This window comes from Zosterops lateralis, assembly GCF_965231275.1.
Source record: "Zosterops lateralis genome assembly, chromosome: 9".
Lineage (NCBI taxonomy): Eukaryota > Metazoa > Chordata > Aves > Passeriformes > Zosteropidae > Zosterops > Zosterops lateralis.
Window position 1 is genome coordinate 30,335,748 of NC_139769.1, and position 17,912 is coordinate 30,353,659.

Genomic DNA, 17,912 nt, shown 5'->3' on the forward strand with positions numbered 1-17,912 from the left:
GGGACAGAAAGCACTGAAGTGTCACTGCCACCTCACTCAGGCAGTGCCCTCTGGGAGTCAGCCCCAGCCCTACCTTGGGAGAGGTGGTCACGCTGGAGCCGCAGGGTCCGGTTTTCCTCGTGCAGAGCCTGGTTCTCCCTGCTCAGCTGCAGCCCCAGCTCCGGTGTCTGGGCATAGACATCACTGGGCAATCCTGTGAAGGGGACCAGTGCTGAGTCTCTCCCCAATGCCCCGTTGTGTACGGGGTGAGCAGAGAGATGTGCAGAGGCCTGGCCCCCGGCAGCCCTGGCCCCGTGCAGTGCCGTACCGTTGGCCTTGCCGGTGGAGGCCAGGCGGCGCTCCAGCTGCTCCCGGAGCCGGTCGTTGGTGCAGATGGACTCCTCCAGGCGCTGGCGCAGGTTGCGGATCTCCACCAGGTGTTCCTCCAGCAGGTCTGCCCCTGTCACAGCCAGGGACACAGCTCAGGACAGGAAAGGCTGTACCACCTGCCCCTCGCCATCCCCATAGCAGAGCCCTGTCCCACAGCTGGTGTGGTGCTAGATCACCGCCTAGTTCCCCCACAGGCAGGTGGGATGCCCCTGCCTTTCCAAAACAGACCATACCTGTCAGCTTCTGGCCAGAGGGGTACCCCAGTGGCAGGGCCCCACAGAGCAGCTGGCCGGGTGAGGGCACATCCCAGAGGGTGCAGGTGTCGGTGGCCCTGGGGAGCTCAGCCAGGCCCTGCAGTGCTCCGTGTTGGCAGAACAGTGCTGGGGCTTTGCTGCCCTCTCCAAGGGGGGCTAGTGGGACTGTGGGCTTTGCTGGTGCATTGGGCAGTGTCACACCTACACACACAGGACAAAGTGGGGAGAAGGACAATGAGCAGGGAGGAAGAATGGGGCAACACAATCCCTCTATCTTTTCCCTCCTTCTTGCTCTGCGCAACAGTGCAGTCTAGTGTCCTCCATCGCTGATCTCCTGCCCCAATCAAACCTATTCCCCGTGAGGAGCAGGGGCTCTCCCAGGACTTGATGATTACAAGGCACAAGGTGGAGGGTCTCAGCTGCACTCCTACACAACACCTACTAAATCAGCCCTTTCCTAGAGGACCTGGGATATGGCAGTGTCTACACCTAGGGCCAATGCTGTCTCTGGATGGGTTCATCCAACCCACCAGGTCCTCTCTACATGAGAGCCACATGTTCCCATTGTTCCCCAGCCAGAGCTGTGGGACCCAACCTCCAAGCCATAGCCCTGGGAAGGATCAAGGGCAGGACATGCAGATCAGAGAGGGGGGAGGATGACGTGTTACAGGACAGCATGCAGGACAGACAGGACCAAACCCGAGCCAAGAGGCAGCGTGCTCACTTTCTCCCAGTTGCCTCCGGAGCACCTGCAGTTCCTGCTGTGCCTCAGCCAGGGAGCAGACAGAATTCCCGCAGCAGCCCAGGAGTGGTGGGGCTGCAGGAGGAGGGGGCCCAGCAGGGAGGAAGGGGGACAGCCCAGGGGCCAGGGCAGGCAGGGGAGCACTAACAGATTTGGACAAGGAGTCAAAGTGAAGGCCTAGAGACAGGAGAGAGATGGAGAGAGGTGTTACGGTGGCTCTGGCTCAACCTGGCAGAAAGCCCTTCTCCTGGGGCTCTGGGGGCCCTGGCACATCCCAAGAAGCCAAGTGCCTGTGTCCAGAGGCACTACAGGTAGCACCTGTGTGTGCGGCAGGCTCCTCGTGGCACTGGCTGTACTCGCTGGCCACATCCCCATCAGAGCAGGGCTCCAGCCCCTCGGAGGTGAAGGATGAGCTGCTGGCAGAGTGGGATGACTCCGAGGGTGGGCAGCTGCTGCCTGGGGACTCAGAGCGCTCCTGCAGCTTCACCTCCAGGCTCTCAATCACCTTCTCCTTCTGCTGGAGCTCCCGGCTGAGCCTGCAGAGGTGACCCGTTACCAGGTCTGACCTTCATCCCACAGCCCTTTCCTACATGCCATGTCCCCCTAGTTCCCACAAGACTGTTCAGAGATACAGAGTGCCCACAGGGCAGCCCCAGGACATCCATCTGAGGCAGAGACCCCAAGGGCACCCTGTGCCCCCACCCCAAGAGCAGTGATAGGTGCCTCAGGGTGCCCAAACACATCCCACAAAGCCTTCCTTGGGAACAGGTACCTTTGTGCCAGGAGTTCATGACTGGTTTTATCCTCCCCATCTTGTTGATCTCCTCCTGAAAAAGCAAGCCAGAGAAGAACCAGTCAGTGTCTCCATGCCCCAGGATGCCTGGGCCAAATAGAGCCATAGCAAGACAGGACAGCCCAACTCAAAGTTGGTATCCCACACAGCACATGATGTGACAGTGTCTACTGCTCTTCACCCATCAAAGCATCCCTTCCTGACTCATCACACACTCATGACATGCAGCCCCACTGCCCCTCCGGAGGTACTTACTAGTGCCCAGCTTGTCGCTGAGCCTCTCAGCCAGCTGCCTGCCCTGGGCCAGCTGCTCCCGAAAGCCCTGGCCCAGGTAGTAGTCGATGTCAGTGCCACGAAGGAGATCCTCAAAGGACCGCAGGGTGTCCCGCAGGTGCTGGGCCAGGCTGCGGCTCACCCTGCGGGCCTCCCGCAGCATCTGCCGCAAGTGGGAGAGCTCCCGAGCCTGTGCCTGGATCAAAGAGTTGTATTTCCTAGGAGAGATGGGCAAGCAGGGTGTTCATAGGGCAGCTAGACCCCTGAGAACACAGATGAAATGCTGTGGAGGGAGTCTGTGCATCATCCACGGCTGGGACTCTGCCCCACCACATAAACACCCCAGGAACCTGCCTGCAGGGAAACCATGCAACAAGGAGCCACCAGCCTCACGCAACTCCTGGAAATCCCCATATCTCCCCATCTGGTCCCAGTCCCCAGGGTCATACCCTGGCCAAGTGGCAGACTGCAGCTCCTTGGGCAAAGAGGCTCCATGTTTGGCTGCGGGCAGCTGTGCCTCGAGCAGGGCGACGCGGTGCACCAGGCTCTGCAGGTCGTGGTGTGCCCGCAGGGCGGGTGGGCAGAGTGTGCCATGGCCATCTGACTGCCAGCCTTCATCCTCGTCTGTGAGGCTGTGGGCTGGGGACTCAAAGGCCTTGGGAGCTGGCAGGTGCCGCTCAGCGCTCGAGGTGTAGCCACTGGTGACAGAGATGGAGCGGGCATGGCGCTGCAGGCTATGGATCACCTTGTTGGCATTGAGCAGCTGAGCCTTGAGGTCCTGGATGTGCTGGTGCAGGGCCTCCACATCCTCCAAGGCCATGGTTTTCTGGGCAGTTTTGCCTGCTCTGGACATCCCTGGCTGGCATGGAGATCCCAGCTCCTCACCCAGGCTGGTCTCACTGAATACATCTGGCTCCTCGCACTCTGCAGAGGGCACAGTGTGTCACTTCTCTATACCAGAAGGGCAAAAGCACAGGGATCCCTGGAGCCCTGGCTCTCTTTACCAGGGCTGGTGGTCTCGTCACGGTCAGCTTCAGTCTCACTTCGCCCACAGGTCTCATAGCCCAGGTCCTGGAAGTCCACCTGCACTTGCTTGCTGAGCTGCTGTGTCTGAGGTTCACCTGCTGAGCAGTGCCATCAGCTCAGGGCTCCCTGGGCAGGATTCACTATGCCTGCCCCATGCACAGCACAGTGCACAGGGCTCAGAACACACCCCTACCCCACCCTGGCTTTTAACTCACGGAGCAGGACGTGGTATTTCTGCAGTTGCTCAGCTTGTGCCCTCACTGTGGCCTCCGAGGCAGCGAGCTTGTCCTGCAGCTCCTGGCACTGCCTTTGGCCCTGTGCCACCTGGGAGCGCAGCTCTGCGCCCAGCCCCGGCCAGCCCCCACCGGGAACCGAGCCCTCCACCTACAGGAGGGAAGATGCGCTGTCAGCCCCCAATTTCCACCCTCATTCCCATCTCTATTTTCATCTCCATCCCGGTTCCCCGCGCACTTACATGGCTCCTATCCCCTCCACTCGGGCTGCCAGGGCAGGGTCTCTTGGGCATGTCATCCTGGGATCGAGCCTCCAGCGCTGGGCGTTTGGTGGGCACAGTTCCCCTCTCTGCCGAGAACCCCAGGTCATCCCCGCTGCCTCCGGCCGGGCGGTCCCCAAGGGAGCTGCGGCTCTTCCGCTGCAGCCTACGCGGCTCGGGGGCCAGAGGGCTGCCCAGCCCAGGCTCCTCCTGCTCCCCGCTCTCCAGCAGCGACGTGGCTTCACCCATCCTCTCTTTCAGCTCCGCGTTTTCCAGGCACAGGCTCAGCATCGCCTTCCTGGGGGCACAAGGCACAGTAAAGGACAGTTAGAGGCCGGGATGTAGGGTGTCCCCTCCCGCCACTGCCACCCCTGGCTCCAGCGCCCCAGGGCTCTTGCCTGATGTGGGAGACAGAGGAGAAGCCGGCTTCCTCCAGCTGTGCCTTCAGCTCCCGCAGCTCCTCCTCAGCCCGCAGCTCCCGTTCGGGCACGGTGGGTCCTGTGCTCCTTTCGGTGCCCTCATTTTCCTTGCGGGCCCAGGGGTTGCTCTAGAGGCACAAAGACAGAGGGTGACAGGGTCGTTTCCGAAGAGGCTAGGACGCAGTTTGGTGGTGGCGCAATGCCCAGCTCCGTCACCCCTGTTCCCGGCGTGGCGCTGCCCCGACTCACCTGCTGGGTTGCCAATCCACGGGCTGCCTCCTCCTTCATGCTGTCGGTGAAGTTGGTGCTGGCATCGGTGTGTGTACCTGCGGCCTGGCCTAGGGGACAGCAGAGCACGACAAGGCGCTCAGAGCAGCGGCACTGGCAGCACTGCCTCTGTTCCTCCTCCCTGCTGATACCCATGGTCACTGCAGGCAGCCCCAGGGCAGGTGTCTGCTCTCGTACACACCTGGTGCTGGGATATCCCCGGCTGGACCGACTTTTCCCTGCTGTCCCTGAGTGCTGCCACCCCCTCCCTGCACACTGGACCCTGTGCTGGCCCATCTCTGAGGGAGCTGACAGCCCCGGGGATGGGAGCACAGCAATGGCTCCTGTCCCATCCACACCTCGTGTTTGCTGCCTGACACACAGACAGATGCACCACCCACCCTGCAGCCACTTCACAAGCCACAGCCAGCAGCAGCAGGGCCAGGGAACCTCGCTGGACTGCCCCAACCCGGTGGGAGGATTGAGGTGCACACCCCACCATCACCTGCTCAGTCAGGGGCAGCTCGGGAGCAGCCACCCTGCCCACAGTGCCCAAGCACGGCCTGGGGCTCCTTGCAAGCTCTGTGCTGGCTTTGCAGAGGTAAAGGGACATTTGTGTCCTGTACCACAGTGCATGGGGGGCTTGGGCAGAGCGGGGGTCATGCATTTCTGCTTGCACACAGCTCTGCTCCTGTCCCCTTGGTGCCAAACCCTGGGAGAGGACTCAAACCCCTTGTCTGGGGAGCTGGAAGATGGGTGTATCCCCAATCCCTCTTCTCCCCAGGGGGAGAGACATTTAGACAGGGCCCAAGACTATCTCCTAGGGCTATGAAGGGCCAGGTTCCGCAGCTGCCTGTGCACCAAAGGAGAGATAACTGTTTTGCCTGCGGCCAAATCCATCACCACCAACTCTGGAGCTGCCAGGTAAGGCAGACACGCAGAGCAGGGGAACAGAGAGATGCTGTCAGGAGACATGCCAAGCAGCCCTGGTGAAGGGGAAGCCAGCAGGGATGCATCTGGCTCTCAGAAAGAATAGCCAGGAACGTGCCTTGCAGCAGGGCAGGCGTTTGCACAGGGCACTGTGCTCATAGATGGGGACACACTCAGGAGACCCACGTGTGCCATGGGGTGGTAAAAATGCTGGGAAAAACCTCACTGCTGAACCTGGGCAGACATCACACTGCATGGGATGCAGCCGCGCCCCAGGGAGCACAGCCAGCCATCACTGCCCCAGGGAGCAAAGACAGCCATCACGGAGAAATGCTGCTCTGGGAGCAAAACGTTCAGCGACTGCTCTGACAGCAGCACCGCAGGGAAGCAGCAGCTTCTGTAGGTGGCACTCGGCACAGCCAAAGCACAGCCCTGTGAGCTCCCAGGGACAGAACCTGTTGGTTGCTGAAGCAGCCAGGGCGACAGCAGCACCTGTGGGGCCCTGAAGGGTGAGGGGATGCAGACGGTCGGCTGCAGATTTTGCTGAGGGCCTGAGGCTCTCAAGGTGAGTCACCATGGCTAAGGGACCACAGCAGAGTGACACACAGCTGCTCTAGGAACATGGAAGAACCAGCTCCTGTGCCAGGGCACAGCATCCCACTTCTTGCCACTGCCCACAGCTCTGCACAGCTCCCAGCACTCCAGGGCTGGGGAGTAAAAGGGAGCCAAATTCTCAAGGAAGAAGGACCCCAAACCAACTAAAAACAAGGGGCAGAACAGGAAGCTGGTGCTGAGAAGCAGAGATGTGTGCACACAGGGCAGCTGCACCCAGGCTGGTGGTCACCATGTGCTTGAACCCCCCATCACAGCAGGAGCACACCAGGCTGCTCAGTTTTGTGTGTGCCACCAGCACAGGAGACAAGAGATGCAACCACAGCTCTACTTTTCCACAGACTCCCCCAGTTTTTAGCCCACCTGAAGGCACAGAGAATTAGTTACATCCTTGCAAATTGTACATGGGCCACAAGCAAGGGACACCCAGGTACACTGGCTACACAAGAACCTTCACACTGCTGGGAACAAGAGACAGGAAGCAAGGTCCTTGGGGAAATTCAGAGAGGAAGGAATAACTTCCACAAAGAGCTATGAGACAGCACAAAGCACTTCACAGTTTGACAGAGGGTGATAGAAGGCAGGGAATGCTCAGCCGGGACTATAAGGGATAAGACGAGGCCTTAAAGAACAGGCCAGAAAATCTGGGGCACCTGAGCCTAGGATAACACTGCCCCTAAGGGGCACTTCTCAGCAGTGATGCTAACAGAGGCAGGGATAGATCTACAGCAAAACACACACAGGTGGAGAAGGCAGACACCTGAGCACCAACCAAGACTCCTATCAGGCCATGCAATGAGTCTGGGCTGGGTCTGGGGCTCCATGGTACCCAAGGAACCAGGGGGCCAGCTGGGCATCAGTGCCAGGATGGCAGAGGGACAGTGGAAAGGTAAGAACAGGAACACAAAGGCTTCTACAAAGTGAGAAATAAAAGGATGTAGAGAAGATGGTACTACACAGAGAAGTGAGAGGGAGGGAATGAGATGAAACACAAGAATGGAAAAGCTAACAAAATCCAGAGCTGCCCATCAGTTCCCAGCTGTGTCCCTTCAAGCCACGGGGAACTGCTGTGGTCACGGTGCAGCTGAGTGCTGACCTGCTTCGTGCAAAGGGAGAGCTCTGCTGCCTGCCATCCCCGTGTGGCACAGGGAGGAGAAGCCCTCAGGGCAGCACAAGGCACGGGACAGTCGGTGCCAGCTGAAGCAGTTACAAGGAGCCATGCAGCAGAGCAGTCACAGGTCCAGGTGTGCAGCCCAGCACAGAGTTCTTCTACTCTGCCTGCCCCTAGTTCAGCCTCCCCAGCAAGCACAAACAGATGGTCAGAGGTGCAAAATTTGCTTCTGTCATTTTGAGAAGCGATTGAGTACAAGACAGCAGATCCACAGCCCACTGTGCATGGGAAGCCTGGTCAGTGGAAGGTTGTTGCTACTGTTTTTCAGCTTTCACATGAGCTCCCACATTCCCAGAGGAGGTGGAAGAGGGCATGGAAAAGGTATGCAGTGGTGCCAAGGGGGCAGACACCAGCACTTCAGAAAGAAGGTCCTGTCCATGGCCCAAGAGGCATGTGGAGCTTGTAAGGGGTATGTGCACATACAAGTGAGGGAGCAGACTCAGCCCAGACCCTGGGAACAGGGACAGGTCTCAGCCCCCTCAAACCATCTTTCAAAAAGAGGAGGAAGCTCTCACATGAAGGCATTTGCAAGTTAGGTTGAAACAATTTACAATTAGGAAAAAAAAGCCAGTCAGTAAAATCATTAGCACTCGAGTAGGATTTGGTTTAAGCATAAACTGAATTTCTGGTTCTATGCTCAAGTCTTGCGCAAAAGGCCCAGGCAAGTGTCCCCAGGTCTTGAATTCTCCGTCTCTGGAACACACTTTTCCATATACACCGTCTCCCTTTGGGCCAGCTGTCATTAACGCAAGGGGTAGATGTTACTGGGTGAGAAAAATGCTGAGGGAATACAAAAACTCACACTCATGCACTTGGGAGATGATAGAAAACATCTGGGGTTTCCTTCAGAGATAGGGAATCTTTATTTGGCCCATGGTGGTGGGAAGAGAAGGGAGATAGAGCGGAATAACTAAAATGGAATGATTTGAATGTGCAAATACATCAGTGGCCACCAGGGTGGGTCAGACAGGAACATACACGAGACACAGGTGGATTGCACTGATCGCCGATTCCAAAGCAGCTCAAAAATAAAACAAAAAAACAACAAAAAAAGCCCTGCACCAGTTCTATCGTACCATCACTAAGTACCAAAGCTCAGAGTCAGTGAGACAGGTTAGTGAACCGTTTCCGTGGCAGGCGGGCGAGCGCCAGTGCTCAGAAGGCATGCTGGGGTAGGACTCTCACACGCTCCTGTTCCCCACCTCCTATGGCGCCCTGTGTCTCCAGCCTGCTCAAACACTCCAGGCTTCTTCCAAGAGCTTCTTCCAGCTGTTCCCGGAGCTCGTGGACCCCTTCCAACTCCAGCTGCAGGGCGTGGTCTCTGGCAGCGCTGAGCGGTCACACGGTGCAGGAGGGAAGAGAGTTAGACAGGCTGCAGCTGGCGCACCCCGCTCCGGCCCCGCCCTCAGGGGCACCGAGCGGGGCACAGCCCCGCGGGCTCCTCGGGCAGCATAGCCACCTCCTGCCTCACCTCGAACCTCCCCAGAGCACAGCCACCCCCAAAAAAGGCCCCAGCCTGCGGCAGGGGCCTCGGAATCACAGCTGTCCTGCAGTACTTTCCCAAGCACTCCACTTATGTGCTCCCTTGCTATCAGGTAGCTCAAATATCCCAGAGGCTGCAGCTCTGTGAAGGGCAGGGGATTAAATCAGGGGACAGGCAACAGCCTGGATAAGCACCTAGAGAGATCCTTATCAACCCAACAGTTGGTTGAGAATTTGACAGCAGTCTCTGAAAGGTGGCCAAGTGTGGGTGGGAAACTGAGTTGGGAGAAGATAAGGCAAGAACAGAGACTGAAATTCCATGGCAGTGGAGGGAGTTTAGGGAGCCATTAAAGCTGGCCAGTGCAGCCTCTTAGAGGGAAAAAGGCAGCCTAAAATTAGGACTCTCAAAGAAGTATTTGGCTGATCCTTTGCCCAGACTCCCTCTTCCCCCACTGAAAACTCTCAGAGTTGCAGAATGATCCCTGCTTCAGGGATTGTCCCACTGGACCAGCCACGTCTGCCCTGGCAGCAGAGCAGGGCAGCACAGAGCCAAGGCAGCCTCACTTACCTGTCAGGGTGCGTGTGAAACTTCACCAGGCTGCCATAGAGCTGCCTCTCTGCCTGGAGAGCCTCATTTAACCGATTCCTCTCAGCCACCAGCCCTTCCAGCATCAGTAACAACTGCTTGGAGAGAAGAGACAAGGTGGCGCTCTTAAACAGAGAGAGAAATCAAGAGAGGTGTCTAGTAGTCCCTGACAAACTGGGGGTTCCCTTTCCTCTCTTGCCTGTGTCCAAGCTGGTCCATGTCATCCCTGGACTCCCAAAAGACTCTGCCCTTTGGAAAAGTGCTAAAGAGAACTGACCTTCTCTGTATTCCCAGAACCACACACAGCCAGCTTCCAAGAACAAGCACATCCTGGCATATCTGAAGGCTGAAAACAAAGCCTCAGAGCACCAGCAGAAATACAAACACATCCAAGCTTGCCCCACTGGCACGCTACCTGCTGCCTTCTGTTTCCAGTAACTTCCTGTCCTTGGGACTCCGCTACGGCCGCTTTCTCCCGAAGTACCAGCACCTCTTGTGTCAGCCTTTCCATGGCTGGAATTTCTTCAGGATCTACCAGCTGCATCTGCAGATCCTGAAACCCAACAAACAACAGGAGAGCTCAATGAGGAAGGGATCAGTAACAAAGACAGCGGGACCTTTGCAAACCTGCCTAGAATGCAACTGCCAGAAGTTTCCAGTGTTTGGAAAAATCCAAACTTTTTCTTCTAAGAAAAAAATGCCCAAATCCACCAAGAGTGGATTAGGCACAGACCACAGTGCTCAGTAAGAATCAAGAAGGGACCCAAGAGGGGTGCATTCTGATTAAAGGACTTGAAGGAGGGTGTTTGGTACAGAAAGAGCAAAACACCAAATAAGAACAGTCTGGGGGTTTTGGGCCTTTGCCTTCTGACCCAAGGAACTCAGAGAGCTGTAGGCCAACCAGCAGGAACAGCATCCACAGCCAGCCAGCCACACTGTTCTGAGGATGTTTGGGATAAAGAGACTGCTCTGCAGCCTTCCCAGGTGGAACTCATCCAGCCTAGCACAGCATCTCACCTTGATGAGGTCCTCTTTCATCTGGATGGTTCTGGTCAAGGACTCGATATCTGAGGCCTGCACCTGCAGCTCCTCCTCCTGCGTGGCGATGACAGACTGGAGAGCAGTGAGCTCCCGCTGCAGAGGGAAGGGAAACCCCTCAGAGATCTCTGAAAGCCAACACTCCCCTGCAGGACACTGCCCCATCTCCCTCACTGGGGGTACCCTCACAAGAGTAGGGGCCAAAACCTCCAATGAGGGACAGCCATAAGATCTCCCAGAAGCAAAGGAGATCAGCACAGGCCCCATCACAGGCTCACCCTGCTTTCCCTTTCCTTCTTTGCCATTAGCTCCAGCTCCTCTTTGGCATTGACAAGATCCTTCTCCAGTTCTGCTGCTGACATTGTAACTGCAAAGACAACTTGGTTACTGCAGGAAGACCATGTGCCAGTTCAGACCCCAGGATCACACACAGTCCCTCTCTGGCAAGACAGGGCCCTGATGCTTGTGCTCCCTATCACACTGTTTCTTAGTAAATGCTTTTCTTCCCTGCTTGATCTTTCAACAGCAGCCAAAAGCAATGGCAATATCACAGGCCTGATGTCCTGCCCCTGGCAAAGTTCAAGTGGCCCGGTCCCAAGGCAAAAGCCAAAACTTGTCTCACCTCAGCCTAAAACCAAGTCAAAAACTCTCCAGTGTCACCAGATCTTGAGTAGAAACAGCTCAGTTCAAACCCAACAGCAACCTTTCTCTTTCCCTTACTCCCATCCTCTGACATCACCCGGAACAGAGGCAGAGCTTTATTTCAAAATTCTCTTGTTCAAAGTTCTCTACTCTTCCACAGTTCTATGTAATTGTGTTTCCCTCACATCAGAAAGCCCCAGTCATATTTGGGGACCTCAAAAGAAGCTGTCCCACACTCACCTCCCTCTGTCCTGCAGCTGCTGTCCTCCTGGCGGGATCCAGCAATGACTGTAGCTTCACAAGCTCTTTGCAGTATCTCCTGAAAACATAAAAGTCTGCAAGTTTGCATCTTCATGGGGAACACACAGCTTCCCCAGAATTCCAGGACTGCAGCAAAGCTGCTGGCTGCTCTGTTGACACCTCTAAAATATGAAGAAGAAAAAAAGAAGGGGATCTAGCCAAGGCAGCAGGAACAAGTGAATTGCACCCAGAAATTGTATGTGTGGGGAAGAGGGCATTGGCCTTATTTAATTTGGCACTGAGAAGCTACTGCCAGCAACTGTCTTCACAGTGAAGATTAAACAGGTTTCACTCAATTGTAGCAAGACCGTCTTTCAACTGAGACTCCTCTTTATCTCAGACATGGCACAGAGACCATGCAGGAAGGAAAACACATCCCTGGAAGTCTCTAGAGCTGGGAACAGAAACCTGTTTACAGCTGCTTAAAAACATTCAACAGCTCACCAATAAACCATTAACAACTGCTCAAGTAGGAACCATGGCATATGCAGCCTTAGAGCTGTGTTCAACCTCAAAGGGGGTTTCAGTGAAGCTGCTTTAAAAATATCAACTCCAATTGTGGAAGAGACAGCAAACAGCCAGCTGGCTCTGCTAAGAATTAGTGGGACCTAAATTTAGCTCTCTTGTCCCCTCCAGAATGTGACAATGTCAGGGAGGGGATTACAATACAGCAAGGCAGCCCATCCCAAGGAAGGAGTGTGCCAATGCTGGAAGGTCAAAGGGTGGATGTCTTTCATACTCTCACGTGCCCCAGGATTCAATTACTGCTCCATCAAAACAAAAAGAGACACTGAGTGACAAAGGCTGGTGAAATCAAGATCAGAACATTCAGGCAGCATTCCTGCTCCTCAGTTTCTTCTCCTCCTCTAGGAAGTCTTTTTGGTAATCCCACTTTCATTTCTATCGTTCTCTGTGGTGCTCTTCTCTCTCCGATTTCCTTCTGTGGCAATCAGTTCTTTCTGAAGCCCCAAGGCCACAGAAAGAGAAAGACAGTGCATGATTCTTACTTGTATGGGTTGTTTGTCCTGCTTCAGTGGCCTGGCACCAGGTGACTGGGTCCCAACAGGGTCCTTCCCCAACATGTGCTGACGCAGCAGTTGTAGCTCACAGCTCCTTTCAGCCAAAGCCTGTGCCATCTTCTCTGCAGCCACCTGATTGAGGGGGAAAATTAGGGATAGGGCCGTGACCAGGGGTAGGATCCTGGTCCCTCTTCTTCCTTATAGACTAAGGGAAATCATCTCAGTATTTATTTGTAGATGGAGACTTTGCAAACCAAGCTGGCAGTTACTGCTCCTGGCCAGTCACACCCACTCCAGTGCAGCCCTCCCATCCCTGCTCACCAGACTCTCTTGTACAGAGGAACAAACTCCTCTGCATCACTGAGCCCACTCAGGGGGCTTCTCTTTGCTTAACAAAAGTCAGGGCCACCCACCTCAGCCTCCCACTGTGGCACTGCACGAAACTCACTCTGCTCTGCTGCTCCTTGGTGCTCAGAGCCTGCAGCAGCTCCCGAATTTCAGCATCATGCTCCATGGTTTGACGGTTCCGGTCACTGAGGAGATCCTGCAGCATCTTCTCCTTGTGCTGGAGACGCAGGCACAGCTCCTCTGCTACCTCACTCTGCCCAGGGCCCAGCTTGCACAGCAGAGTTGCTGTAAGTTCCTGAGCAAGGGGGAACAAAGGAGAGAGACTGGAAGTTGTTCAAGGACTCTCCAGTCTGGGTGTAGCTGAGGGAGCAGTATCAGCTGGCACAGATGTCTTCAAATGCCAAAAGCAGCCAATCTCCAAACACTGAGCACAGCTTCAGGTGATGCAGGCAACAGCCTCTGGTTTGGGACCGCTGTCTCTATGGACAAACTGGCTGAAGGCTCAGGAAGCCAAGCTAAGGCCTTACCTCCACTTCCTTGTTCCTGTCATGGAGGCAGGTCTGCAGCTGTTGGATGATCCCCTCCTGCTCCTTCTGCCTGCTGCCAGATTTGGCCTCAATCTCCTCTTTGAGCCAGCGGAGGTTTTGGCAGGTTGCTGAGACCTGCTCCAGTTCCAGGGTTTTGGCCTTCAGGAGGCTCTCCAGGCTCTGAGTACCACAACAGAAGCAGCTCAACCAGTGACAGAAACTTAAGCAAAACTGGAAATACCAGTCTCTACTGCTAGCAGAGTCACACAGATTCACTCATCTGCTCCAGGTTTCCTCTATGCCCAGCCCAGAAACAAGAGTGACCCAGGAACTTGCCCCACACACAAGGCCAGAGGAAGCCCAACACCTGCAGACAATCCCCAGGGCATTCACAGAAGGTGTGTCTAACACCAGGTCCCCACAGTCATGGAGGCCAGGGCAGGCACAGGTCCCAGCACTCACGTGAATGGTGGCCTCGTTGCTGCAGAGGACGCTGCGCAGCCTCTCCAGGTCACTGCCGCACTCCCGCACTGACAGACGCAGCTGCTGCAGCTCCTGCTCCTTCTTCTCCAGGGCACAGAACTTCTCATCTACTGCTCGCTGTGTGACAGAGGAGCTCATTCAGCACAGGGTGATGGGGCTCTGCAGCCAACACTCCCTGTATGTTGGACTTCAGCTCCCCCTGCCAGGGGGACTCCTCTCAGAGGATGAGCCAAGAAGAGCATGCAGAAGATATGCTCACCCCTGGGCTCACGGTAAGCCAAAGGCTGAGCCTCAGGGACAACTGAAACATTGCCTACAATATGTGCTCACCTCCAGAGCAACATCCCTGTCACTGACACGCTGCTGCAGTTTCTCCAACATGGCATTCATGGCTGCAGGGCTCTTTTCCAAGCTCTGTTGGCATTGCAGAAGCTCCCTGGACTCCTAGAGATCACACACACACACACACACCTCCTAGAACAACTGACAGTACAAAAACCTCCCTCACTTCCAAGAGCAGCACAGGAGAATTAGGATAACTACCTCCACCCAATGTTTGCTCTAGCCTTCACATTACAGGGTGGTAGTCCCAGCACCTGGGGCTGGCTGACTAGCACCTCCCAGGGCTCATCAGGCATTGCTGTGGGCTGAGGTACGTGGATACCTGTGCCTTATTCCTCACCTTGGGAGCCCAGAATCCTCTCCTTCCTCCCTTTCTTCAAAGGGCATGCATGAAAGCTACAGACAGACTTTTATGTGGCCAAATACCACAGGAGGATCAGGGACTCCATTTAATGCTCAACTCAGATCTTTCTGCATCTCACCTGCAGAAGCTGCTCCTTGCGAGCCAGCTGCTGAGTCAAACGCTGAACTCTCTGCTCCTGGGCCTGCACCTCACGGCTTTTCTCCCACTCCAAAGTCTGGAGTTGCTGAGCCTTGTCCTGCAGCTCTGCCTGCAGCTGTTGTACCACGGCACGCAGCTCCTGCAAAGAAAAAAGCACATACCTTGGAATTCAGTCCTCAACACAACCATAAAACAGTAGGCGAATCTGAGAATGGGCTGTGGGAACAACTAAAAATGCTCTGCAATGCTACAGCTTTCACATCTCAAAACACACTGCCATGGTGCTTGAATTTATTTGATCGCCCATCCATCTAAACCCCTTGCTCTGGCCACAGGCAGAGCTTTAGTCAATCAAACTAAGCTGTGCAGCAGGAGACATGAACATCACAAAAAGAGATGGACATTTGCACCAGCCAATGACGTACAAGTGGCAACATATCCACTATCAAGGGTCTTTGCTGATTCTTAATCCTCAGCTATGACACTAAGGAGGCTGAAGAATTTTCCCTGCCACATGTGACAAGGGTTAGGCAAGTGTGCCTCGTCTGCTGCCAGCAGAAACGGAGAATGAAAGCAGAATATTGCCTACATCAGTGCTTCTTAGTCATGTAAAACTAGAAAGCTACAGGCTAAGTGCCTTCATACCTGATTGTGTTTCCAGGTTGCCTCCTTCTGCTGCTCTTCCTCGTGGATCGTGGTCTCCAGGAGCTGGGTTGCTCTTTTGGCTTCAGTCAGCTGATGCTCTTTCTGACGCTGAGCTCTCTTCAGCTTCTGTACCTCCAGTTTGGTGCAGAAAAGTGTGTTCTGAAGATTGAGCAGTGACATTTGCTGCTCCTGGGGTGACAGTGGGCTTTCTGACACCTGCCAAAAACCAAGGTTCAGAGAAACTCAGAGATTCTCTTCATGTGAGGGATTTAAAAACCAGGATCCCTTCAGAATGAAATCTGATGTATCTTGAGGTTTTCCTTGACATACCTGCAGCTGTCCCGGATGGTTTCTGTGTAACATATCGCGCAGCTTGGCCATGGTCTCATTCTGCCCTTCAATGATGTGGTACAGCTCCTCTGTCTGAGTCCAAGCACAGGAAGCCCAGTCAGTGGCAAACCAAGCACAAACTCTCCCATCCCAAGCCTCCAGCCTGGATTACGACACCTCAGCACCATGTGAAAGAGGCTTTGCAAGAAATAATTTACTGGGATGCAGGATGCCAAGCAATGGCTCAAGCATTCCTTTTCAGCCACTGCCCACAGGGCTAGAGCACAGTTCCCTGGTTTGGGGAGCACCACCCTGCCCACCCTAAACTATTACCTTATTCTCTTTGCTCTTCAGGGCCTCGTTCAGACTCTGGATTGTACGATCTTGCCTTTGTGATGTTTCTTGAACAGATTTTAATTCGAAATTCAATTCATTCAGCTTTTCCTGTAACAACTGAAGACAGAAATAGGTTGGGTTTATTTAATCCTGCTTAATGCTCTATGTAAACACCCTTAAGACTCCCTCCACTCCTTACTCCATACAGCCCTGGTGTTGACCACATCGAGATCAACGTGGCTCCCTCCAGAGTCTAAACACCGCTGGAGCTGGGTGGAGACCGGTGAGTAAATACAAAGGTCTTTCACAGGACTTATTGCAGTGCTTCTGCTCCCTCAGGTGCAGGGCAGAGGTTTCAGGCTTGGGCTCACAGATCATACTGCCTCCCACATGCTCCAGGAGAGCCTCACTCAGGCTGCCCAGCAGCCCTCCCTCCCAGTCTATCATTTGTTTCTGTTTCCTCAAAAGGAAAGGGGCTGCTTCAGCCCAAAATCCTCCCAGAAATCTGAAAAAAAAAATATCAGCATGAAAAAGCTACACATTCACTGATCAAATCAGTGGCTTGTTTAGCATTAAGTTCTGGCTTCAGCATAAAAGAGCCTAGCCACTGCAAGTGTGCCAACAGCACGACTGCAAAGCAAAGGGAAACGTCTCACCAGTCTCCATGGCTGGTTTACAACCTCAGAAACCTTTGACACTCTCACCCTAAAGAGAACACCACCCACTCAAACAGTTTCAGGCAGTTTGCTGCTTTCACCATAAAGCTCACGACACAGCACATGCTGTGCAGTTAAACAAGTGCTTATTAGCATTTTTAAACATGCTGCCTGTTGGCATTCTTGAAGTTGGATGATACATCTCTTCCTATGAAGTTACTCAGGAGTCAACTTCTGAAGGAGCTGGTGCTGCCATGTAATTTCCTCCTGTTGTTCATTAGTTTACACACCTGTCCTGTTATCTCTTCTCTGAGACACTCCCCCTAACCTGTTTAAACACTAACTGCATTTGCTGAGCATTGGGTCTTTATTTCCATCAAGCTTTGCAGTCCAGGCAGCTGCAGCACCTTATGGCCATCCCCAGATTTAAATAAATATTTCATCCCATTTTTTTTTTCCCACATTTAACTTGTTTTTCCAGAGGATATAAATTTACCTTAGAGTTCAAGAGGACAATTAAGAACATATACCTTTCTCAGCATGTGTTAATATTGATCTGCCTCAAGAGAACTTAGATACATGTTTCCTTCCCAAGTATTTAAACAGAAATGAAACACGGACCCCCACTATGTTGATCTCCCTTGCGGCTTGGAAAAAAAAACAGAAATGAAATCAGGACTCCCTCTTTCCTACACCAGGCTCAGCTCACACAAATCCAAGAGACAGGGAAACAGCCCTCTGCATCTCTCCTTCACCAGCTCCTGGAAGGCTCACCAGGCAAATAGAAAGTTCATTCAAAATAACGATTTGCATAATTGAAAATGAAAAATTTACACAGCCCAGCACCAGGAAAAAAAAAAAAAGGCAAATGCTTTTAATTGAAGCTGGCAGACAACAGCACTGAGAATCACACACCAGCACACACCCTTGCTAGGAAAGTGGTGCAGGTACCTGCCTCCAGCCAGGCCAGGAGGCACCCTCTGACACTAACCACATCAGACTCACTAGCACTGGATGTGCTGTTCATGAAGAAATACCTTGTTGGCAGCTTCAAAGTGCTGGATTTTGCCCTGCAGCTCTGCTGCACGTACATCAGACACGTGATCCTCTGCTGCAGCGTTACCTGCAGCTGGCTGCTGATCCTCATCCTGCAAATTCTGAAAGGAGAAAAACAGTAAAAAATGAGAGAATGGCTCAAGTCTTGCACTGGTTTCTTCTCTTCAGCTGTCAGCCATCAGCAGCATGGGTTTAAACACAGCAGCATGGGTTTAAACACACCCCATGTGCTTTTCTAACTGGCTCTGAGACATCATTCTGCCCCTTCTCA

The 17,912-nt window shown here is 54.1% G+C and overlaps 1 protein-coding gene across 10 annotated transcripts in view; it reads right to left on the bottom strand.

Annotated features, from left to right (window-relative positions):
* Positions 1-17,912, bottom strand: part of PDE4DIP (phosphodiesterase 4D interacting protein) — a 29,261-nt gene that overhangs the window by 2,612 nt on the left and 8,737 nt on the right. For 6 of the 10 annotated variants that reach the window (XM_083867655.1, XM_083867654.1, XM_083867650.1 and 3 more), the window contains 29 exons: positions 17,623-17,742; positions 15,927-16,046; positions 15,594-15,686; positions 15,264-15,479; positions 14,599-14,757; positions 14,105-14,218; positions 13,754-13,891; positions 13,292-13,471; positions 12,865-13,059; positions 12,405-12,548; positions 11,338-11,416; positions 10,734-10,822; positions 10,435-10,551; positions 9,833-9,970; positions 9,400-9,515; positions 8,552-8,679; positions 4,619-4,707; positions 4,349-4,497; positions 3,933-4,248; positions 3,673-3,841; positions 3,436-3,552; positions 2,881-3,355; positions 2,414-2,649; positions 2,138-2,189; positions 1,684-1,901; positions 1,348-1,542; positions 603-824; positions 308-439; positions 74-193 (listed from right to left, as the gene is read on the bottom strand). In XM_083867655.1, the coding sequence (XP_083723781.1) occupies positions 74-193; positions 308-439; positions 603-824; positions 1,348-1,542; positions 1,684-1,901; positions 2,138-2,189; positions 2,414-2,649; positions 2,881-3,355; positions 3,436-3,552; positions 3,673-3,841; positions 3,933-4,248; positions 4,349-4,497; positions 4,619-4,707; positions 8,552-8,679; positions 9,400-9,515; positions 9,833-9,970; positions 10,435-10,551; positions 10,734-10,822; positions 11,338-11,416; positions 12,405-12,548; positions 12,865-13,059; positions 13,292-13,471; positions 13,754-13,891; positions 14,105-14,218; positions 14,599-14,757; positions 15,264-15,479; positions 15,594-15,686; positions 15,927-16,046; positions 17,623-17,742 (4,636 nt within the window). Of the gene's footprint in view, positions 1-73; positions 194-307; positions 440-602; positions 825-1,347; positions 1,543-1,593; positions 1,902-2,137; positions 2,190-2,413; positions 2,650-2,880; positions 3,356-3,435; positions 3,553-3,672; positions 3,842-3,932; positions 4,249-4,348; positions 4,498-4,618; positions 4,708-8,551; positions 8,680-9,399; positions 9,516-9,832; positions 9,971-10,434; positions 10,552-10,733; positions 10,823-11,337; positions 11,417-12,404; positions 12,549-12,864; positions 13,060-13,291; positions 13,472-13,753; positions 13,892-14,104; positions 14,219-14,598; positions 14,758-15,263; positions 15,480-15,593; positions 15,687-15,926; positions 16,047-17,622; positions 17,743-17,912 lie in introns of all 10 variants that reach the window. The other 4 variants (XM_083867649.1, XM_083867646.1, XM_083867652.1 and 1 more) reach the window with 3 other exon arrangements.